Source organism: Pipistrellus kuhlii, unplaced genomic scaffold (assembly GCF_014108245.1).
Source record: "Pipistrellus kuhlii isolate mPipKuh1 unplaced genomic scaffold, mPipKuh1.p scaffold_m20_p_1, whole genome shotgun sequence".
NCBI classification, from domain to species: Eukaryota; Metazoa; Chordata; class Mammalia; order Chiroptera; family Vespertilionidae; genus Pipistrellus; species Pipistrellus kuhlii.
In genome coordinates this window covers 86,960,635-86,985,885 of record NW_023425404.1, presented here as the reverse complement: position 1 = coordinate 86,985,885, position 25,251 = coordinate 86,960,635, and the positions used below count along the sequence as shown (strand labels likewise).

The 25,251-nt window shown below is 40.5% G+C and overlaps 1 protein-coding gene across 5 annotated transcripts in view; it reads left to right on the top strand.

Annotated features, from left to right (window-relative positions):
• Positions 1 to 24,033, top strand: part of PEAK1 (pseudopodium enriched atypical kinase 1) — a 715,824-nt gene extending 691,791 nt beyond the window's left edge. For 4 of the 5 annotated variants that reach the window (XM_036454672.2, XM_036454643.2, XM_036454662.2 and 1 more), the window contains exons 3-5: positions 8,276 to 8,460; positions 12,935 to 13,671; positions 18,900 to 24,033. In XM_036454672.2, coding sequence (XP_036310565.1) covers positions 8,276 to 8,460; positions 12,935 to 13,671; positions 18,900 to 20,063 — 2,086 coding nt within the window. In that variant the 3' untranslated portion in view covers positions 20,064 to 24,033. Of the gene's footprint in view, positions 1 to 8,275; positions 8,461 to 12,934; positions 13,672 to 18,899 lie in introns of those variants that run through there. The other variant, XM_036454704.2, reaches the window with a different exon arrangement.
• The last annotated feature ends 1,218 nt before the right edge of the window (positions 24,034 to 25,251 follow it).

The window sequence follows — 25,251 nt, the reverse complement described above, 5'->3', positions numbered from 1 at the left end:
AATAAGAGTAACTAGAATGCAAAATTCTTTTTCATTTGCCTTGTCTGTTGCATGTATGTAAGAATAAGTTAATACTCTGTCCTCTTGGAAACAAGACCTTCTTGGCCTTAATTTATCTATTAAAACAATGCCTTAACTTCCTTTTAAAATACGGTCAAAACCTCACTTCACTGTGTGTGTTTTTTTTATTTAAATTCTTTATTGTTTAATGTATTACATAAGTCTCCCTTTTCCCCCATTGACCTCTCCACAGCCACTCCCATCCCCCAGAAAATGCCCACACCTCACTATTCTCTTTGTCCATTGGTTGTGCTCATATGCATGCATACAAGTCCTCTGGTTGACCCCCTAACCCCCACCTTCCCTCTAAGGTTGGATGGTCTGATGCTTCTGTGTCTCTAGCTCTATTTTGGTTCATCAGTTGTTCATTATGTTGTTCATTACCAGAATATTCCACAAATGAGATATTTATCTTTCTGCAATCGGCTTGTTTTGCTTAGCATAATGCTCTCCAGGTCCATCCACACTGTTACAAATGGTAAAAGTTCCTTCTTTTTTTACAGCAGCCTGGTATTCCATTGCGTAGATGTACCACAGGTTTTTAATCCACTCACCTGCTGATGGGCACTTAGGCTATTTCCAACTCTTAGCTATTGTAAATTGTGCACCTGTGAACATATATCCTTTCTGATTGGTGTTTCTTATTCCTTGGGATATATTCTTAGAAGTGGGATTATGGGGTCAAATGGGAGTTCCATTTTTAATTTTTTGAGGAATCTCTATACTGTCTTCCACAGTGGCTGCACCAGTCTGCATTCCCACCAGCAGTGCTCTAGGGTTCTTTTTTCTCCACATCCTCACCAGCACTTGTTGATTTGTTGATGACAGCCATTCTGACAGGTGTGAAAGGTTACTTCATTGTCGCTTTGACTTGCATCTCTTGGATGATTAGTGATTTTGACCAGTTTTCTTAAGTCTCTTGGCCTTCTGTATGTCTTCTTTTTAAAGGTGTCTATTTAGGTTCCTTGCCCATTTTTTTTTTATTTGGATTGTTTATCTTTCTTTTGTTAAGTTGTATGAATTCCCTGTAAATTTTGGAGATTAAACCCTTATCGGACATAGTAACATTGGCAGATATGTTCTCCCATGCAGGGGGCTTTCTTGTTAGTTTGTTGATTGTTTCTTTTGCTGTGCAGAAGTTTTTTATTTTGATATGGTCCCATTTGTTTATTTTGTTCTTAGCTTCCATTCTCTTAGGAACTGTATCAGTAATGATATTACTATGACATGTGCCTGATATTTTGCTACCTGTAGAGCTTTTGAAGATTTTTATGCTTTCTCATCTTACGTTTAAATCCTTTATCCATTTTGAGTTTATTTTTGTGTAGTGTGTAAGTTGGTGATCTAGTTTCATTTTTTGCATATATCTGCCTAATTTTCCCAATGACCATTTATTGAAGAGAGTGTCTTGACTCCATTGTATGCTCTTGCCTTTTTTGTCAAATATTAATTGAACATAATGGCTTGTGTCGACTTCTGGGTTCACTATTCTGTTCCATTGGTCTATATGTCTGTTCTTGTGCCAGTACCAAGCAGTTTTGAGAGTGGCTTTGTAATATAGCTTGATATTTGGTATTGAGATCTTTCCAACTTTGTTCTTCTTTCTCAGGATTGCTGTGGTATTCGGGGTCTTTTTTTTTATTTCATATGAATTTTTGGAGAGTTTGTTCTAGGTCTGTGAAATATTCCGTTGGTATTTTAATGGGGATAGCTTGAATCTATAGATTGCTTTGGGCAATATTGATATTTTAACGATGTTGATTCTACCAATCCATGAACATGATATATTCTTCCATTTATTTATATCTTCCTCTATCTCTTTTTTCAATGTTCTGTAGTTTTCCAAGTGCAGGTCATTTATCTCCTTAGTTAATTTATTCCTATGTATCTTATTTTTTTGTTGTTGCAAGAGAAAATGGGATTGTTTTTGAGTTTCTCTTTCTGTGAGTTCTTTATTGGTGTATAAAAAAGTTATAGATTTCTGGGCATTATTTTGTATCCTGCTACATTGCCGAATTCATTTATTAGTTCTAGTCATTTTTTGATGGAGTCTTTAGGGTTTTCTATTTACAATATCATCTCATCTGCGAATAATGACAGTTTTACTTCCTCATTCCAATTTGGATACCTTTTATTTCTTCTTACTGCCAGATCGCTATGGCTAGCACTTCCAGTACAATGTCTAACAGGAGTGGTGAGAGTGGTCATCCCTGTTTTGTTCCTGTTCTTAGGAGAAATGGTTTTGGTTTTGCCTATTGACTATGATGTTGGCTGTAGGTTTGTCATATAAGGTTTTTATTATGTTGAGGTATGATCCCTCTATTCCCACTTTGTTGATAGTTTTTATCAAGAAAGGGTGTTGGATTTTGTCAAATGCTTTTTCTGCATCCGTTGATATGATTATATGATTTTTGTCTCTCAGTTAGTTTATGTGATGTATCACATTTATTGATTTTCGGATATTGTGCCATCCTTGCATCCCCAGAATAAATCCCACTTGGTCATGGTGTATGATCTTTCAAAAGTAATGCCAGATCTGATTTGCTAGAATTTTGTTGAGGATTTTAGCATCTATGTTCATCAGGGATATTGGCCTCTAGTTTTCTTTCTTTCTAATGTTTTTATCTGATTTTGGGATTAGGGTAATGCTGGCTTCATAGAAAGAGCTTGGGGGTGTGCCTGCCTCTTGAATTTTTTTAGCATAGCCTGAGGAGGATAAGTTTCAGTTCTTCTTTGAATGTTTGGTAGAACTCCCCTGTAAAGCTGTCTGGACCATGGCTTTTGTTTACTGGAAGATTTTTTATTACTGCTTCAATTTTATCACTAGTTATAGGCCTATTCAGGTTTTGTTATTCTTCCTGATTGAGTTTTGGAAGCTTGTATTTTTCTAAGACTATGTCCATTTCCCTATGTTGTCAGTTTGTTGGAGTAGACTTGTTCATAATATCTTTTACAATCCTTTGAATTTCTGTGGGGTCAGTTTTTACTTCATCTCTTTCATTTCTGATTTTGTTTATTTGAGTCCTATCTTTTTGTTTCTTGGTGAGCCTGGCGAGAGGTTCATCAATTTTATTTTATCTTTTCAAAGAACCAGTTCTTGGTTTTATTGATCTTTTGTATTGGTGTTTGTTGTTGGTGGTGGTGGTGGTTTGTTTTTTGTCTCTATGTCATTTATTTCCTTCCTTCTGCTTATTCTTATCTTTTCTTGTTTTTCTTTAATTCTTTCAGTTGTGGGGTTAGATAATTTATTACCATTTTTTCTTGTTTTTTAAGGTAGGCCTAAAGAGCTATGAACATCCCTCTCAGGACTGCTTTCACTGTGTCCCATAGATTTTGGATTGTTGTGCATTTCCATTGTCATTTGTTACCAGGATTATTATTATTATTATATATTTTTTAAGGCAATCAGGCCAGAGGGGAGGGCAGTTGGAGGCAATCATGCTGGCACAAGAGCAGTTTGGTGTTGTTCAGGCTAGCTGGGGAGTGGTTAGGAGGTGATCAGTCTGGCAGGCCAGCTGGGTACCAGCAGTCCTTGTGGGATCGGGTCTAAACCGGCAGTTGGATATCCCCCAAGGGGTTCCAGGTTGGAGAGAATGCAGGCTGGGCTGAGGGATATCCTCCCTCCTCAATGCACGACTTTCATGCACTGGGTCTCTAGTTGTTTAATAACATACTATTTAGCCTCCAGGTATTTGATCTTTCTTTCATTGTTTTTATTATAGTTGATTTCTAATTTTATGCCATTGTGATCTGAGAAGATGCTTGATATGACTTCTGTCATCTTGAATTTAAGGAGACTTTATCTATGTCCTAATATGTGGTCTATCTTTGAAAATGTCCTGTGTGCACTTAAGAAGAATGTATATTCTATAACTTTGGGATGAAATGTTCTGAAGATGTCAATTAGTTCCATCTGATTTAGTGGGACATTTAGGGACATTGCTTTCTGTTTATCCAACAGATAAACAGAACTTAAAATCTGTAGTTGGGACATTCTTTGCTGGTTTTTTGTTTAGAGGATTTATCCAGTGGTATCAATGGGATATTACAGTCCCCTACTACGATTGTATTGCTGTCAGACTCTCCCTTGATATCTTCAAGAAGTTCTTTTTATGTACTTGAGTGCTCCTGTATTGGGTGTGAATATGTTTACCAGAGTTACATCCTCTTGTTGAATTGCTCCCTTTAGTATTATGACATGGCCCTCCTTATCTCTTGTTATGGCCTTCACTTTGAGGTCTATTTTGTCAGCTACTATTTGTATCCCAGCTTTTTTTTTTTTTTTTTCCATTTGCCTGAAAAAAAATTTATCATCCTTTTACTATCAGTCTGTGTGGGTCCTTTGTTCTGAGGGGGGGTCTCTTTTAGACAGCAAATACAGTATATGAGTTATGTTTTCTTATTTAGCTACCCTATGTCTTTTGTTTGGAGCATTTAATCCATTTATGTTTAAGGTTATTATTGACAGGTACTTGTTTGTCACCATTTTTATTTTTTATGCCTGTGTTCCTTCTTCCCTTTCTATTTCTTTTTTTTTTTTTTTTTTTTTTTTTTTTTTTTTTTTTTTAATAGCAGTCTCTTTAGCATTTTTTGCATTACTGGCTTAGTCGTAATAAACTGCCTTAGCCTTTTTTTGTATGTGAAGCTCCCAAATTCACCTTCAGTTTTTAATGATATCCTTGCTGAGTATATTTTTCTTGAATTCATTCTCTCTCTTTGTATATTTCATTGCTTTCTCTTCTCACCTGATGTGTTTCTATTGAGAAATAAGTTGATAGTCTAATGGGAGATACCTTGTAGGTGACTTTCTGTCTCTCTCTGGCAGCCTTTAAGATTCTTACTTTGTCATTGGTATTTGCCAATTTAAATATGATGTGTCTTGATGTCAGTCTTTTTGGGTTCGTCTTATTTGGGACTGTGTGCTTCCTGGACTTCTATGACTTTTTTCTTCCCAAAATCAGGGAAGTTTTCTGTAATTATTCCTTCAAACAGGTTTTCTATTCTTTGCTGTTTCCTCTCCTTCTGGCGCCCCTATTATTGCAGATGTTTCATTTCCTTTTGACTCTCTCCTCCTGCCTTTTAAGTTTGTTTTCTTCCAGTTGCTTGTGGGCTCGGTTATTTTTTTCCACCTCGTCTTCTCAAAACCTCGTTTCTTGAACGTCTCCCATCTCAAACAATTTGGTTCTCAACCAAAACTTCAGTTATCTACCTGACTGACAACCTCAATGTAACAGAAAGTGTCTTTGGGAACAAACAAAATAGAGAATGCTTTTATTGCTGGCAAAATCAAAGTTTAGCACAATTTTAAAACATGAAGAGTGCTAATGTTGCTTTGGGTGTGAAAGTGCTCACAAAAGAACATTCTCAGGCATCTGAATAGGTAGAAAAATTTCTGTTGATTGGATAAACAAAAAGCAATTAGCCAGTGATAGCATTTCCCAGGTAGTGAATTATGAAAAATTCAGCTACTTTGGAGTGGTTTTATAAATTTAAGAAAGTAAGTCTTTATAAACTAAAGGCCCAGTGCACTAATTCATACACGTGTGTGGGCTGGCTTGCCTGGCCCCAATTGGGGAGGATGAGGCTGGGCCTGTCAGGAGGAGGACATGGCGAGAGGTTGGCTGGCCGCCCACCCTGACTGGGGCCCAATCACGGCAGGCCCGGCTGAGGGAAGGGGCCAAAGGCATTTGGCTGGTGGGACCCTCCCCTGATTGTGGTTGGGGGCCGATTGGGGGTGGGGCCAGCCAGCTCCACCCCTGATGGTGTGTGGGGCCAATTTGGGGTTGGGCTGGGTGGGGGAGGGGCTGCAGGAGGTTGGCCATCCAGCTCTGCCCCCTATTGGGGTGGGTGGTGATCAGGGGCAAGGCTGGCTGGGGGGAGGGGCTGTGGGCAAATCAGGGTGGTGGGGGCTCATCAGTGTTGTGGCCAGGCGGAAGGAGGAGTACAGGAGGTTGGCTGGCCATACCCGCCCCCTATTGGGGTGGGGGTGCAATCAGGGGTGGGCCAGCCAGGGGAGGAGCTGCAGGCCTATTGTGCTGGGGCTGGATGATTGGGGGTGGGACTGGCATTGGAGGGAAGGAAAGGGGCATTTGGCTTGCCGTCCTACCCTTTATCGGGATGGGAGAGTCCAATCAGGGCCAGGCCGGCAGCAGGGAGGGGCTGCAAGGTTGGCTGGCCAGCCCCACCCCCTGATAGGCTGATTTGCTGCCCACAGTGGCGTCATAGTTACCAGTCATTATGATCATTTTGGCCATTATGGTCACTGGCTTTTTATATATATAGATTGGTAGTACATTAGACTATTATGTACTGTATATAAGAAAGGTTAAAACAGGGAATCATTTAGGGGTTTGGAATGGATTAATTATATTTATATTATTTCTAATGGGAAGAAACAATCTGGTTTTTGAACAAATCACTTCTCTAACAGCCTTTGGGAATAAATTAAGTTCGAGAAGGTAGGTTCCCCTGTAGTCTAATCTCAGTTTTATTTCTGATTCTTTACTGAATATCATACTAAATACTTTAATGTGCAATAAATTCTATATACTAAATAGTAAAGTGTTTGATGTATACTTTAATATTGTAGTACTATCATATAGCAAATATGTTCAATACTTGAGTATATTTGTCTTTAATCAATAAAGCATTCAACTCTCTCTATCACCACTGTAATTGCCACCTCCTACCTTAAAAAAAATGTATTCCAGTTCTTACCTGCTATCCTCCAGCTTCCTTCTGAGATTATCATACTTCCTCTACCAAACTGAATGATCAATACATATGAATCAAGATAAATAGAAGTATAAGTCTATATGAAGGACTGCCTTATATTCACACAAGCATGTTGTGGCTTATGACCCATTGCTGGATTATTGGGCCAGTTATTTATATTTATGGCAAGTGTATGCCATCCATAAATCTAAATTTTAGCAAGACCTTTATTTTTATTAATTTGTTTTTTAGACGTAGAGATATTCTTTATTTATTTATATTGTTACATTTATTTCATTCTTGACAGTATTACACATTTCTCCCATTTCCTACCCTCTCTGACCAGCCCATATCCACACCCCCTCCCAAGTCTTCATCAACCTATTGTCTGTATCCATGGGCTATATACAGTGGTGCCTCACACAACGAACTTAATTCGTTCCAGGAGCAAGTTTGTTATGCGAAAAGTTTGTTATGTGAAACGAGTTTTCCCATAACAATACATGTTAAAAAAAATAATTCGTTCTGTAGCATAAAATATGCTAAGATGACATAAAAAAAGATAAATTTTTTGTTATTATTTTTATTTAGATACATCTAAAAACATAATTTTTTTTAAAAAAAAAACACACATTTTTTTAATTTTAAGACAGACTAAGTAGAGTCTACCGAATCTTGCACATCTTCATCCATTTTCTGCTTTTTGGCCGATGGTTTCATGAAAAACCTGTCCAAAGTCGTTTGTTTTTCTCTTTTCTCCAACATCTGCCGGAAATAACGGACAAGAGTATCGGAGTAAAGATCGTTGATCCTGTTTGCTTCAGCTGAATCTGGATAGTGGGCATTGGTAAACTCCTGAACTGCTTTCCATTTGACCAGGATGTTCTTGATGTCAGCAGTTGGGATTGGTTGATTGATTGTTGCTCCTCGTTATCAGATGACGCTTCCCTTTGAGCATTGTCCTGTTTCATTTCAACAGAAATCACCTTCCTGCTTTTTTTAGAAGCCATGATATAAAAAAAATATTGAGTTTAACTTAAAAGGACGACTGCTGTGATACGTGCGTGATTTAATTCGTAATGAAGAACGATTGCCGCGATACGTGCTTAAGTTAAGCGCAGTGACTGACGACTGCCTGCAGTGCCTGCGCGGAAGGATGCAATACATCGGCAGCGATCGTGGAAGCTCGGGCGAAGCAGTCGTGGAAGCTCGGGCAAAGCGGTCGTGGAAGCTCGGGCGACTTCGTTGTGTGAAACGAAGTTTGTTGTATGAATCATGAAATGAAGTTCGTTGTGTGCAGTGTTCGCTGTGCGAGGCGTTCTTTATGCGAGGCACCACTGTATATAAGTTCTTTTGGTTATCTGTCCCCATCCTCCCATCCCATATTGAGGTATATCAGTCTATTCCATCCCTCCATGCTTTGGGTCTTTTTTTGTTGGTCAGTTCATTTTGTTAGCAAGACCTTTAAATACCATTGTGACAGTGGTCTGATTTATTTCAGTCATGTGACCCATGAAGTGACAGAGGATTTTTCTCCTTGGGATCCAAGAACTGTTGTTGTGAAGCAAGATGGTGGAGGCTGCACACCAGCACAGCCCCTACCTGAACTGGAAAGGGAAGAGGAAAAAGAAGACATTTCAGATCCTACAGACCTGAATCCCTGTAGTGCAATATACAGCAACTTAGGTAAGTGCAAATGCCATCCTATCTAATAAAAGACTAATATGTAAATTAATTACCACTCTGCTACACACACCAGCCATGCCCACCAGACAATATGGAATGAGTATGCAAATTAACCCAACCAAGGTGGCTGCAGCCACTTTGAGAGCAGGAGGGAGGCTTGGGTATCCTCAGAGGAAGCCAAGCTTTCCGCCTGCCTTAGCTGGCCCAGGCCTCCTATAAGGCTACAAAGTTTCAATTATATAACATAAATAGATCCCAACAGAAATGGCTGCCATCCCGGAGTGAGCAGAAGGCTTGGCTCTGCTCTAGGCTACAAAGTTTCAATTGTAGAAGATAAATAAATCCCCGATACCAGGGCCTCCACTTGGGGGGGGGGGGGGGGGAGGGGGCAGCCTGCAAACCACCACAGGCCCCTCACCAAGGCTGTCCCACACCCCAAGGGAACCCCCACCCTGATCTGGGACACCCTTCAGGGCAAACCAGCTGGCTCCCACCCATGCACCAGGCCTCTAGCCTATCTAATAAAAGAGTAATATGCAGGTTGACCATCACTCCAACACACAAGATCAAGATGGGTGCCCCCATGTGGACACAAGATGGCCACGACAAGATGGCCAGCAGGGGATGGCAGTTGGGAGGCACCAGGCCTGCAAGGGAGGGCAGTTGGGAGTGATCAACCCTGAAGGGAGGGCAGTTAGGGGTGACCAGGCCGGCAGAGGAAGGAAGTTGGGGGCAAACAGGCTGGCAGGGGAGCAGTTAAACATCAATCAGGCTGGCATGGGAGTGGATAGGGGGTGATCAGGCTATCAGGCAGAAGCAGTTAGGGGCAATCAGGAAGGCAGGCAGGCAAGCAGTTGGGAGCCAGCAGTCCTGGATTGTGAGAAGGGTCCCAGATTGTAGAGGGTGCAGGCTGGGCTGAGGGACACACACCTCCGTACACAAATTTCATGCACCGGGCATTTAGTAGTTTGTATAAACTCTTAAATTCTTGAGCAGAGTTGCATGCATAGGAAGTGAAATATATTGTTATTACAATAACAGTTTATATTGGTGCTTACCTTTGGCATTGCTACAAGGACATATTTTTAATTAAACAAACCACCATTTTATTTTATTTTATTTTTAAATAAAGTTTTCTGTCACGATTTCTTCCAATATGTTTTCAATATCTTGCTCTCTCTCTTCTGGGACCCCCCATAATTCTGATGTTGGTTCGCTTGCAGTTGTCCCAGAGATTTCTTACATTATCTTCAACTTTCTGGATTTTCTTGTCTTCTTGCTTCTGCCGGAGGAGTGTCCTCTGGCTCTTTATGTTCCAAATCTTTGACTTGATTCTTGTGATATTCCATTCTGTTTTTAGGACTCTGTATAATATTTTTTATTTCAGAGAATGTATTCTTTATTTCTTGTTGATCCCTTATTATTTCTAGTTGATCTTTTATTATTTCTAGTTGATCCCTTTTCATATCTTCATAGGTCTTGTTTATTTTATCGGCCTTTTCTAGGAGATTCTTGAAAAACCTTATAAGCATGGTTTTGAACTCTAAATCCAGTCGCTTTTTGTCCTCCATTTCTTTCGTTTGTGATCTGTTTTTTTGTCTCGGCATTTTCGCTGCTTCCCTGAGTTGGTAGGGTGGGAGGATCAGTTGTATCTGTGCCAGGAGACAGCCTTATTCGACTAGACTTGGAAAACTGCAAGAGCCTCTGTGCTTAGCTTGGATGGAGGGGAGTTTCAGGGTGGAGCCTACAACCTTGGCTTCCTGTCAGCCCCGCCCTATGAGGTTCCTGAGTCTCAGTGTTCCTCAGTGTCCTTTGGTACTCGCTGCAAGCACCTCTGAGAGAAAGGAGTTTCACCCACTACCAGACAGTCTAGTCTCTCCCCCATTTAGCCCGCAACTGGGGTTCAGTGCAGTTGGAAGTGGGGTTAAGAGCAATCCGGAGCTTATGTCTCCTTCCAGCTAGGGCAATCCCGCGGCACAGTCAGCAGTCTGTCTTCTGCGCGCAATGTGTGCAACTCCGGGGCTCTGCCTTTCGCCGCTCCCCTGAGCTTCCTCCTTACAGCCCAGATTCCCTCTGTATGAGCCTGGGGCCCGAGGGTCTCCCCCAGAATTTGGGTTCAGTGCTGTCGGAACTGGGGTTCAGCACAGTCCGGAGCTTTTATCTCCTTCCCACTAGGGAACACCAGCCAGGCACTCAACCTCCCCCTCCTCTCTGGCTCTGTCCTCTCAGCACATGCAACGTGTCTCCGTACCTTAGGCTTTTACAGCTCCTCTCATTTTCCTTCTGGTTTTCTCTTTCCTTCTCGTTGTAGAATTTCCAGCCAGTCAATTATAGTTCTGTATAATGTCCACTTTATATTTTAGTTGTATTTTTTGAAATTGTTGTGTGGGGCTGCAGTTAGGCGGTTACCTATGCCATCATCTTGGTTTCCTCTCTTATTTTATTTTTTTAATAAATCTTTATTGTTCAGATTATTACAATTGTTCCTCTTTTTTCCCTCCATTGCTCCTCTCCACCAGGTTCCTACCCCACCCTCTGCCCTTTTCCCACCCCCCATTGTCCTCATCCATAGGTGTACAATTTTTGTTCAGTCTCTTCCCACACCCCCCATTCCCCTTTTCCCTGAGAATCGTCAGTCCACTCTCTTTCTATACCTCTGATTCTATTATATTCACCAGTTAATACTGTTCATCAGATTTTTTAATTCCTTTGGTTTTTAGACTCACTTGTTGATAGTTATGTATTTCTTGTTCATAATTTTTGTCTTATTGATTTTTTTTACAGAGAGAGGGATAGAGATCTAGAAACATCGATGAGAGAGAAACATCAACCAGCTGCCTCCTGCACACCCCCTACTGGGGATGTGCCCGCAATCAAGGTACATACCCTTGACTGGAATCGAACCTGGTACCCTTGAGTCCGCAGACTGACGCTCTATCCACTGAGCCAAACCGGTTTCGGCCAAACCACCATTTTAGTTCATTATCATCCTAGGACCATCAGTGCTTTCTATTCTGTCTGATCATCAGTAAGAACATGTATTAGTTTCATAGGACTGCTGTAACAAAGTACCACAAACTGAGTCGCCTAAAATAAGAGGAATTTATTCTCTCACAGTTCTGGAGCTAGGAGTCTGAAATCAAGGTGCTTTCAAGGCCATGTTCCCGCTAGGACTCTGGGTAGAATCCTTTATCTCTTCCTAGTATCTTGTGGTAGCCATCAATCTTTGGAGTTCTTGGCTTGCAGATAAATTACTCCAATTTCTGCTTCTATCATTACTAGTGTTCTCCCTATGTGTCTATTTTCATCTATCATTTTGCCTCTTATAAGGATACCAGTCATATTGGATTGGGACTCACTGTAATGACCTCATCTTAATTTCATTACCTCTAAAAGTACTCTATTTCCAAATGAGGTTACATTCACAGGTACCAGGTATTAGGATTTCAACATATTTTGAGAGAAGAGACATAATTAAACCTGTAATATAGCACTATGCTCTAACTATGAGATATTAAGTTGAGGCTTTAGTAACATTACTAATTTTAATAGTTTTTAATGAAAGTTTCATGGTATATTTCTGTCTTAAAAAATGATAATGCTCCTTCTCCCGTATACAATAAGCTCCAAAGATGTCATTGATCACACATGTCTGTTTTACCTTCTTCTAAGCATAAATGTTGGAAAGAAATCAGAAATGATTGGTTCTGTAACTAGGACTTGTCAGACATGTTCAAAAGTAGCATCTTTCAAATCACAGTTTATGGTCTCCCCCTCTCCCCAATAAAACAGAATTACATAAGAGTGTGTGAATGACATTTGGAACAGCTGTTGATTGCTTATATATACCACAATCACTGGACTCTTATACATAGACCAGTTTAAGCAGTACCAGAATCCATCACTGTACTGAAATAAAAGAACGTGGTTTATGAAATTGTATTCATATGTGTTAGATTAAAAATGACAAGTGTACAGAACATAAGATAACTTTGGGACAAAGTTGAAAGTACAGATTACTATCTTCTGAGCACCAGTTTAGAGGTCTCCTTGATAGTTTCAATTGTTTTTAATAATGCTCCCCAGTATTATTTTACTTATAAATTCTATTATCTACTCTTCCACAATGCAATTATTTTAGTGTCTTTGACTCCTTAGTATCCTAGGTAAATACAGCACTCTTGGGTGCAGGAGTGGAGAATCTGGATTCCTTTTTTAAAACAAAGACCATCACCCTATTCCTCTCACACAGTAATACTGAGACATTATTCACATTTATTGCTCCCACCAAGAATTGAGCTCTGCCTTTAATATTTAACCAGTTGCTTATTTGGTTGCGTTATTCTATTATTTTAAATTAAGACATTGACTTTTTATATTCTTAGGGTACTTCTTTTTGCTTAAGTTTTAATTATGTAACAGTAATGAAAAGTTTACTTATTCTTTTTTCTTTGTTTGTTTTAAAACAATTCAGGGCAATCTAGAGCAGCTATGATACCTCCCAAGCATCCACGGCAGCCTAAGGGGACTTTGGATGATGCCATAACCTTTGGTGGGAAAACAGACCAAGAAGCACCTAATGCTTCCCAAGCTGAACCACCCCCACTGCCAAAGAAAATGATCTTAAGAGCCAACACAGAGCCAATCTCCAAAGACCTCCAAAAATTCATGGAAACTAGTCTTTGTGTCATGGCTAATCCCACCTATGATATCGATCCCAACTGGGATGCCAGCAGTGCTGGCTCTTCCATCAGTTATGAACTCAAGGGACTGGACACTGAATCTTACGAATCCTTAGAGAGACCTTTACAGAAGGAGCGACCAGCAGCAAACAGCATCTCCAGTTTAACCACTCTCAATATTAAGGATAGGTTTTCCAACAGTATGGAGTCCCTGTCCAGTCAACGAGGTCCCTCTTGGAGACAGGGCCAAGGCATCCTGAAGCCACAGAGACATGCACTTTATCGAGGACTTGAGAATCGGGAAGAAGTGGTGGGAAAAATCCGAAGCCTTCATACAGATGCCTTAAAGAAATTGGCTATTAAATGTGAAGACCTCTTTATGGCTGGGCAGAAAGACAAACTCCGTTTTGGGATGGACAGCTGGTCAGACTTCAGGCTAACCAGTGACAAGCCATGTTGTGAGGCAGGTGATGCAGTTTACTACACAGCTTCATATGCAAAAGATCCACTTAGTAGTTACGCAGTCAAGGTAAGAAAATATAAATCTGATTCTAATCTTCAACACACTTTTATTGGGATGGCTTTGCTCTTTCTTCCATTCTTCCCATCAGCAAAGGTTTTTGAGCATCTACCTCATACCAAATATTATAATAAGCAGGAGCCTTATCTAGAGGATAAAACAAAGAGACAGGCCTGCAACACAGATACTGAATGATAAGATAAGGGTAAACACCATTCTTAGGAATTTAGAAGGACCTAAGCTCTAAAGGTCAAAGAAGTCTAAGGCTGCTATACAAATGAAGTCTGTTATTACGTGCTTTCCACTCCATTTTTCTTTATTCTCTAGCAAATAAGAGACCATTGTCTTTCCCTGCTCTGAAACTTCTCTGCTTCCTCCATAAATATTTTTATAAAGGAAGATAATATTTGTTAATGTGCCATTAACTGTGTTAGTGTTATAATTCAATCTTCACATCAATTTTTCTGAAGTTAAGATTGTTTTTATCCATTTGTCAGATGAGGAAAATAAAGCTCAGAGTGGTGATCTAATTTTCTTAAGCTCACACAGCTAGAAATTAGTAAAGCTGCACTTAATTACCAATCTCTCTGACTCCACGGTCTATACTTTGTCCATTATGTCACATATTAATTTCATAATGTATATTGCTCATTCCAGACAACCCACTTTTAAAAGGGCTAAAACTCAACATCAAGCATTCTTGTCCTATTACATTCACTGAAACAAATTTACTGTCTAAGGCTTCATCTTGTAATAAATAAAGCATGGTCTTTGTGGTCCAAAAGATCTGGGTTCAGATCCTGGCTCTGCCACTTAGTAGCTTTATCACAAGTTGCTACTCTTTAACTTCCTCAGCTTTAAACTTCCTCAGCTTTAAAAAGGGATAGTAATGGTATTTATAGTACTGTTTGGCTAAAAGAGAACAAAATGTTCCTGATGAGTGCTTATTTCTTTGACTGTCTCTTAGTTTCTTCAGATGTTACTTTAATAGAGTGGCAGTAGTGAGCCTCAGTTTTTTATCTTTCAAGTGTTTTCAGTGATAATACATCTACTTTGTGGGACTGATGTTATTGTCAAGTGAGATAATGCATGTGAGAGTTTTTAAAAACACAAGTTCTATGTAAACTCAAGGTAAAGTTCTATATTTCCATAATTCGTTTTTACTGATTCTATACACTGGTTCAAAATCAGTTAACATACCCAAATGACTTCTGAGCGATAATTTAGCTTAGAAAGACTAGATGGTGTCTTAGTAAACTAATATCTAAGTTACTGGCCTTCTCTGTCTGTCAAGACAGAATGTACACCTGGACTAGGCTTTTAACTAGCTGTCATCTGCAATAGTAGCACCTACACCTTGGAACTGTCTGGTGCCAATGACAGGGTGACTCTGGGTCTTGACCCACACTTTTTAAACTGAGAGGTAAACTATAGAGAGAGAATCTGGATTCAAGTTAACATATTACTATGGTATCTGAAAAGGCATTTTGAGATTCTGGATAGCACTCAAGAGCTATTATAGCCCAGCCAGTTTGGCTCAGAGGTTGAGCATTGAGCTCTGAAATAGGTCATTGGTTTGATTCCCAGTGGTCAGGGCACGTACCCGGGTTTCAGACTAGATCCCCAGTAGGGGGCTTTCAAGGGACAGTTGATCATTGATTCTCTTTCATCATTGATGTTCCTATCTCTTTCTCTCCCTTCTTCTCTCTGAAATCAATAAACATATATATACTTCTAATATATATATATATATATATATATATATATATACACACACACACACACACACACACACACACACACACACATACATATACTAGAGGTACTGTGCACAAAATTCATGCATGAGTAGGGTTTCTAGGCCTGGCCGGCAATTAGGGCTAATCAGGGCCTTCCTTCCCCCAGCTGCCGGCTGCCAGCTACTGGCTGGGGCCTTCCTTCATTCTGTGTCACCCCCAGGTGGTCAGTGCATGTCATAGTGGGCAGTCAAACTCCTAATCGGTCAAACTCCTGAGGGGACAATTTGCCTATTAAACTTTTATTATATAGAATATATATATATATATATATATATATATATATATATATGTGTGTGTGTGTGTGTGTGTGTGTGTGTGTGTGTGTGTGTATGTATATGTATATATATATGTATGTATATGTATATGTATATATATATATATATATTTTTTTTTTTTTAAGAGCTATTATAAGGGGCCTCATCTATCTTGGGCCTTTGTTGCTATAAGACAAAGTACCTATTTCAGAAAGGAACATGTGTTATTTTAAAACAATTGAGAAGTAGGGCTGGACTAACTTATGTATTATTGCAATGCAGTCTTGTCTTTTTCCCAAATGAATGATCTGGTATATATCTCTGCTTATAATGATGCAAGAGCAATGTCCAAAAAACAGGTGGCAAGTGGTGATATGCGGGTACATATGTAAGACATATTTGGAAAATAATGTCTTACACTAAATGGTGAATGTAATGTCTCATTGAAAACTATTTGGGCCAAAACTCAACAACCCTAGAGAGAGAAACTACTAGGACACTGTGAGCTCTTCTTTTGCAGAGATAAACAAAACAGACTAGTGGTTGGCTCACACAACTTTTTATTGTTTGTCTTCTTAACACATGTGGACCAGTAGTTTTATTGCTAGCTTTATCCAGTGGCCAGATAAGTTTCTATTGAATGAGTACAAAAAATGTTAAAGACACACTTTAAAATTAAATACCCATTGTATTTTGAAGTTATTTATTACATGTTCTTACAAGCTGATATCTTTTTAAAGTATGATACTTTGTAAAACACTGTGTAATACGAAACGAGAATTCTCGTGATCTGTCTGCAATGTATTAAGATATGCCCTCCCATACCAAAGGAATCTAGAATAGGCTAACTAGTATGGCTTTCTTTTGTAAATTTATTTTTCAATTACAGTTGAATACAATATTAATTTGTTTCAGCTGTACAACAGGTGATTAAACTTTTATATGCCTTACAAAGTGATTTTCACTGACTCCTAAGGGCCACATACTGTAGATTGTGGTCCTTTTACCTGGTGTTGCTCACACCAATAGGATGAGACAGTATTTGATAAAGCAAGTCAGAAACTTTATTCTTTGGCCAAAGAATGGAGGATTAACTATGATATTTTCTCCCTGAATTGGGGGAATTAGGAAAGTCTTATAGGCTGGGGATAGGGAAGATAGGCGGGTTTAGGTTCCTGAGAAAGGGTAGAGAATTTTCAGATTGCAAAACATCATGTACAGTTCTTAAATGTTCTTGGAACACACCTAGCTATACATCTCAAAGTATGTTAATTTTAATGTTGAATCTCCACCCATGTTCATGATTTTTAGTATGCTAATGAAGAAAAGTTTGTCCAAAGTTCTCTTACACCTGAACAGTTTTGCTCAGTGGTTGTGAAACTGGTGGGCTGCCTGCCACTACTTGAGCCAATTTAGCAGAAACAGGGTTGAATCATATATGAGCATTTATTCCAGTAATGCCTGCAGTATGGGAGTGCAGCAGGTCATCCACAGAAATCTGCTCTCCACCCCTGTAAGCCATCTGCATATATGAGGTACAAAGACAAAGATTACATGGTGAAATAGGCAAAAGGATTAAGAATAGTATGCAAAATGGGTATAATGGTTACAGTTTATAGACAGTGTGGGCTGGGGTTTGCAAATGGCTGGTGCCTCTGGTTTCTGCAACATGGTTGTTAATCTTTCCATTCATAATAGGCAACTCCCTGATGGGGAGTATGGGCCGCATTTCCAGGTGAGCTCCCAGGTCCTTCAGCAATTCCCAGTCAGGTTAGAATGTGCTTTCTTTAATCAGAACAAAACAATCCTTTTCCTGTCTGACACATTTCATTTAGCAAAACACCCTTTAGGTCCAATCATGTCATCATTCTTTTTTATAGCTAAGTAATAATCCATTGTACATATGTCCCACTTCTTTATCCATATTGGTGGGCATTTGGGTTGCATTCATATCTTGACTACTATAAACATATATATATATATAAAAGACTAAGTGATCGTCCAAATGTCCAACACTCAATGATCACCAGGGGCAGACATTCTGACCTGTAATTATGACGTGTACTGACCACCAATCTGTTTTACCCCTCCCCATAATCCAGCTGCTTATATTGGGTGGAAGGACAGAGATTATGTGGGAAAGTAGGAATTACACGGTATGTGGGCTGGAGGGGAGGGTACAGAGGGTGGGTGCCTCCAGGACCAGATTGTTTCAGCCATGAGGTTATAAATCTTCCCATAATGATAGGCAGTTCTCAGAAAAGGAGGATGGACTGCATTTTGATGTTAGCTCACATGTTCCAGGGCATAAAACTCTCAGCCAGGTTAGAATGTGCTTTCTCTAATCAGAACAGAACAAACATGGTTAATAGAGCATGATTAATTCTATTTAATAAAAGTAATATGCAAATTGACTGTCACTCCAAGACACAAGATGGCCACCCCCGTGTGTTCAAACATGGCTGCCCCCATGTGAACACAAGATAGCTGCCACAAGATGGTCTTCAGGGGAAGGCAGTTGTGAGCAGTTAGGGGTGACCAGGCCCGCAAAGGAGGGCAGTTGGGGAGGGGACCAGGCCTGCAATGTAGGACAGTTGGAAGGGGAGGACCCGGCCTAAAGGGGAGGACAGTTGGAGGGAGAGGGGCCCAGGCCTACAGGGGTGGACAGTTGTGGGGGAGCCAGGCCTGCAGAGGAGGGAAGTTAGGAGTGACCAGGCCTGCAGGGATGGGCAGTTAGGGATGATTGGGCCAGCATGGGAGGGCAGTTAGGGGCAATCGGGCCGGCCAGGGAGCAATTAGATGTCGAACAGGCTGGCAGGAGGTGGTTAGGGGGTGATCAGGATTGTAGGCAAAAGTGGCTAGGGGCAATCAGGCAGAAGCAGGCAAGCAGTTGGGAGCCAGTCCTGGATTATGAGAGGAATGTCCGACTGCCCATTTAAACGGACAGTCGGACATCCCTCAAGGGGTCACAGATTGGAGAGGATGTAGATAATACACATAAAGTACTAAGCTTGTAGACAGTCATTATTACTATCATTCAGTACAGGACTACCCTTTCTGAAGACTGCACTATAACACTTAATTCCTAACCAGTCACCTTCCCATTAATCCTCCTTTACACATAGTAAGCCTGGTTATGAAAGTGTGTATATTTTAAATTGTATTATTTGCTTTCTTTTTTCAGATCTGCAAGAGCAAAGCTAAAGAATCTCAGCAGTATTATCACAGCTTAGCTGTTCGGCAGAGTCTGGCCGTCCATTTTAATATCCAACAGGACTGTGGTCATTTCCTTGCTGAAGTCCCTAAGCGTCTGCTTCCCTGGGAGGATCCTGATGCCCCTGAAGAGGAAGAGAATGAAATACAGGAGAATGAAGAAGAAATGAAAGAAGAAATTGGTGGGAAAAGCCCAGAGTCCTGCTTTGAAATAGAGTCATCCCAGAAAGAAAACGAGGGAGTCACTAGCAAGAAGCAGAGAAGTCACGTTGTAGTCATCACCAGAGAAGTCCCCTATCTCACCGTGGCTGATTTTGTGCAGGACTCTCTAATCCAGCATGGGAAAAGCCCTGATTTGTATGAGAGGCAAGTGTGTTTGCTGCTGTTACAGCTGTGCTCCGGCCTTGAACACCTCAAACCCTACCACGTCACTCACTGCGATCTACGTCTGGAAAACCTGCTGCTTGTCCACTACCAGCTAGGGGGAACCAACCAGGGCCTTGGGCCTAAAGAACTTAATCCCACCTCATCTTGTCTCACAAGGCTTATAGTAAGCAACTTCTCTCAGGCCAAGCAGAAGAGCCACCTGGTGGATCCTGAGATCCTCCGTGACCAGTCCCGCCTTGCCCCAGAGATCATAACAGCCACCCAGTACAAAAAGTGTGATGAGTTCCAGACAGGGATCCTCATCTATGAGATGCTACACCTGCCCAACCCGTTTGATGAGAACCCAGAACTGAAGGAGAAGGAGTACACTCGAGCAGATCTGCCTCAAATCCCACTCCGCTCTCCTTATTCTTGGGGCCTTCAGCAGCTGGCCAGCTGCCTCCTAAACCCCAACCCTTCTGAGCGTATTCTCATTTCAGATGCTAGAGGTATCCTCCAGTGTCTGCTCTGGGGCCCCCGGGAAGATCTCTTCCAGGCTTTCACCACTGCCTCCAGCCCAGTGCAGAGGAATGCCCTGCTCCAAAACTGGCTGGACATCAAGCGAACATTGCTGATGATCAAGTTTGCTGAAAAGTCCCTGGATAGAGTGGGTGGGATCAGCCTTGAGGACTGGTTATGTGCTCAGTATTTGGCTTTTGCCACTCCAGATTCCCTCAGTTGTATTGTAAAAATCCTGCAACACCGTTAATGTATCCTGGTTGCTGCTTTTATTTTATTTTCTCCTTCTTCAAGTCACCCACACACTTTCACTTCCTAGTACACAGAATTCAAGGAAAGAAAAGAGACAAACTGTTCATTCCTGTCCACGAACAAATGCATTTACTCAGAAGGTTATCCACAGCTTCAAATCAAGTAATAAGCTGAGTCTGTCTTAACTTCACAGAATTTCAACTGCACAAACATTCAGCTTATTTTCCATTGGAGCACTGTTCACCCTAATTATAACGCAAATGCAGATAAAAAATGAAAATGAACATTTTTGAAAGGACAGCTCCTTTGGTATAAACTCAGTAAGTTATATCCAGTTGCTCCATAATTCTGAATTTTACCTGTCTTTTTAACATCAAGTATTTATTCTCTCTAGCAGTAGATAGATTTGGCCAATTCTTACTATCATGCACTAAGCTCTCACAGCATACTTTTTCCCTCCATTACCAGGCAGAACTGCCATCCTTAGTGTCTACCCAATTTTGGTTCCTAGGACTATATTCTTTGTTCCAGTGGAGAGTAGAAGGACAAGGAGAGAACCCAGCCCTTGGATCATGGACCCATTTTCATTTCTATTATCAATAAGGAGGTATACTGCATGAAGGATGGCCCTAACAATTTCCCCTCTGCTGCTACTGCCTGATTCTCCTTCACCACTACTCTGCCCCCAGTTGCCAATGAAGTTGGGGTTTATTGGCCACTGTGGTTAATTACAGAGCTGACCCACAGTGCTGTCACCCATTCCTCATCAGAGTGGAGTGCAGTTTAGATCTTGTAAAGAGCTGGCAATACAGAAGGAGATGATTTTTCTGCATGTGCAGTTCTCTAGGGACCATTGAAGAATAGAGTTTAAAGTACTGTTCTTTGATTACTGTCAAAGTTGACAGCCAGGGCTAGTGGTGCCCAGATTATAGCTTTTTTTCTCAAGCATTAATTGGCCAGCTTCCTTCTATCAGTAACCAGTATTAACTAGTCTACCAAATACTATAGATAACTGCCCTGAATGAAACAGTTGTCGGTCCACCTACAAAATTTCCTTAGAGGGCATGGCACAGATGGCTATTATAATTGCCAGAGGCAGGAGAAGGGAAGAAGGTCACGGATAAGACTGCTGCTGACCACCTCAGGATGCTGACCTTTTCTGGAGAGACTGCCTAACAGTTGCCCTGGCACATTGCTCCTTATGATTCTGAAACGGTTCTGGAGCACAGCTGACAGGGAATTTTTATTGCTGAGGGGTGTGGCTGAAAGCTGTTTACAGTATGTGAGGTCTATGCTCCTTTCCTATGGATAAATGTGCAATTTTTATATGTATTTTTTTAGCTGTGTATTACAGTATTTATGTTGCAGCTTTACGTGAAGCAGAATCTATAGAAATCTTTCTCTTCTTCCCCGGCACATATTTGCGCTAAGAGACACCTTCCATGGGAGGGTGTGAGTGTGTGTATGCTTGTTTTATTCAAAACTAGAAGTATCTGTTTATTTCAGTCTTGCAATCCCAGAAGTCACTTGGACAATGTGAGTATCCATACACATGTGTGCCTATGTGTGTGCACATGCATGATAGAAGTAGAGAGGGGCCTGGCTTCTGGGAGAACAACCTGTGGCAGCCTTGATAGACATGTTCTCTGCATCCTGTCAGTGACAGAGCTTTTGGGACCCTCAACTCCTAGTGTAGGGTTTCTTAAAGTCAGTAATAGCTGTGCAGTATTAGATAGCACATTAGTTGCCTTTTAAAATTTATGTTTTTAACATTTTAACAGCCTTTCATGTGATTCACCTATATCAAAGAGTGTCAAGAACAGAAAAGAATGTATTTTATTGTTCTTCTTTTTCTCCTCCTCCTCCTCCTTCTTTTAAGATAATGGGGCATGGAGCTCTATTTGTAGGCTGTCCATGTTCTCCTGCCAGCAGTACAGGACTCCAAAAGGAGAGAGCTAGGTGGCTCACAATGAGTGTTGCCTCCTCTAGTCGGAGTGCAGGGCTCTGCCCCCTAAAAATGGCCACAGAGAGGGCATGCCACTGCAGGCTAGCAGTCCACTCCTGTCCTGCGGCATGGCTGTGCTTTGCCTCATAGACTGGGGTTTGGTTCACTTAAGCATGGCCACATGCACATAACTCCTTGCCTAATTATACACTGACGTAGCAGCATGCCGACCACTGACCGTGTCAACCAGCACATTCCCTTCCCAGCCTCCTTCCCCCTAACCCCATTCCCTGATGATTTGCATATTGAGACACTTTCTCAATGTCACTCTTGTGCCTTGCCCATGTAAATTTTAATGTTGACTACTTAATGAGATTTCCTATTTAATGACAAAAGTCTCCTAGTTCCCCAACCTGTTCTCTAAGTATTTTTTCTTCTCTTTTCTTTTTCTTTCTGTTTTGACTTGGATCCAGTCTTCCTCATTTTAACTCTGTAGTACAATAAGCATGGACACCCTCTATCATTATAATATAACAATGGCACCCCTTTATATCAGATATTTAGTACTGTTTTTATATTCAGATTTGTTAAGTATAAAAGATAAATGCCAACTATCATAGAAGGGCCTCAGGCTTCTCAGAGACAAGGGGCTACATTAATTTTCTCTGAGTGATGGCAGAACAATGTGAGGGTGAAAAGGGAAGGTGGTGTTACAGGTTAGAACCAAACAGACAAAGTAACTTATGTCTGGGCAAAAAGTACTCAACATTGATCCTCAGACTATTTTTCCAAAATAATGTAATTCAGTTAATCTAGTATCTCAAATAATGCATTTCTACTTTAATTGTAATAGGAACTCTGAATTCATCAGAGAAAAGAAACCCTATTCTCAGACACAGACAGTACTAGTATGAGTTTGGGACTGTAACAAGTATAGCACTTTAAGTTTTTTAAGTACTTCAAGTCTTTAATAGTGATTGGAAATTTACTTTCTTTTCTACTGAAGTCTATACTATAGTTTCTTCCATTTATTTTGAGAGTTCAGACAATAAAGCTGCTATTGAAACTTTTCCTTAAGCCACATGAGCAAGAACAATCTCTCTGACACATTTTGGTGCTGGAGCAACAGGACAATGGCTGGAATAGCCAAGACCAAAACTGAATGTATAGCAGAGTGATAACCCAGTCCAGGAAGGAAGAGAAGCAGATGTCCCACAAAGGACTAGGACTACGAGAGATCTCCCATGCTAGTCTGAGAAGAGCCCCTTTGGTATATGCACAGTAATGCGATGCCCAGGCACTAGTTCATGAAGAACAGCAGGATGGGGAAAAGAGCAGTTGTAATATGTGGAATCAACACTGAAGAATCATGAGCCCTGGGTGTTTGTGCTCAGTGGTTAGAACATCAGCCTGCAGACCAAAGGGTCACAGGTTCAATTCCCGGGGGTGTGTGCAGGAGGCAGCCAATCAATGTGTCTCTCTCTTCTCCCTTTCACTCTCTAAAAATCAATGGAAAAAATATCGTTGAGTGAGGGTTTAAAAAAAAAAAAAAAGAATCATGAATAGGTCCACCAATCCCTAGCTAAGTTAAAATTGGAAGGCAGGAGTATGGCCTTGGGTTTCAAGTTTTGCCCTCTGAAAATGAACTGGGTCAGGTATAGAAGGGGACACAAACTCTCACACTACTGATGTTAGGGACCTAAAATTAAAATAGATTTGTTAGGATTTTAAGAGTCTGAGTAGCTTTTCATTGTAGATTTAAGTGAAGATCAGTTTTGTTTCCAAATTCAGAATAAGTTTGAGAGTTAAATCTCTAGAAATATTCATAAAATATCTGGGAGTAAAACTACCTAAAATTGTATTTCAGTTTTTAGTGTTACAGGATTCCTATAAAAGATCTTTGAAGCCTAGTAGGATATAGAAGGATTGCGCTCATCTTCCCAAATTGGTATTAAGAATACTTTGGTGCTAGGAAGTAACCTGCTACTAGAATTTCCCTCTAGATTTTACCAGAAGTGATCTGGAGGGAAAAAAATACAGCTTAGTCTTAGAAATTGGAATGGGCTTATGATACTATATCCCAAATTTTTCTAGATGTATAAATAAAGTATGAATGTACTTGGAGAGGGAAGAGGGGAACTTGACTCCCTAGGCTAAGTCTGACATGTTTTTATTCCCCTCACTAGTTGATAAAGGTTTGAAAATTCTGGCCCAGCCTAATGAGTGAACAGAATGGCTGCCCACGAAACCGGGTTATTAGATTTACCTCATTGAAGTTCATATTCTCAAAGGCCCAAAGTGCTGTTCCAAGACAAATTCAAGTGCTGCTCTTCCTGAAGTCTGCACCCAGGTTAAGCTGTCCATTCTTACAGCAGCGCCAAAAGTGGGGATTCCATAAATGTGCCATGAAGGAAGCAAAAGAGCTGCAGTGCAGAGGCTACATAGAAATTGTACCAAAGATTTTTTATTTTGGGTCTTTTTGTCCTGATGTTTCTGAAGTGATGAGGTTGAGTTATGGCATGCAATGGAAGGAGAATTCACATACATCGAAGGTATTTGGCTAATAAAGCAATCCATCCTCAAAGAATCTTTTTTACAAGTCATGTTGTATGTTAGGGGGCAAAAAGAGGAAGGAGCTGATACGGAGGAAAGCATTGGGCAGCCTATGAAGTTCCTTAGTATTTAAGGAGAAGAAACTATTCCCTCTCCCCTTGTCATGACTGTGTCTTGCATGAACTTCAGCCTGGAAACATCATTCATATCCATGTGATACTGAGGCTGAGAGTTTTTTTTAAAGGAGATGGTAGTTTCAATAGGCTGGTTTAAAAAACTCTTGAGAAATTTCTTAACATATTATAGCTTTTATAAACCTTCCTACAGAGGTGATTACCACTCATCATCACTGTTATTTAGTATTTTAAGTGCCCAGAATGTACAAGGTGCTATACAGCTGTTAAACACATCCTCTCTGCCGCTGTTTGAAATTAGAATACGTTTTTGCATCAGCCACCTAGGTGGACTGCAGGGGCCTGCATTCCGACATCCATGTTTTCTTTAAGAAACTTTCAGGGAATCAAAAAAGGTTGGAAATTTTTTAATGTAGCAGAAGTAGAGAGTCATATATTTTGCTATGAATATTATTGTATTATGAACAAGTCACTTTGCCCTAATGGTGTGTGGAAAGTGTATGTGTCTGTATCCATGATAACTTGAATGCTGAATGAGCCCTAGTCTTTAGGTT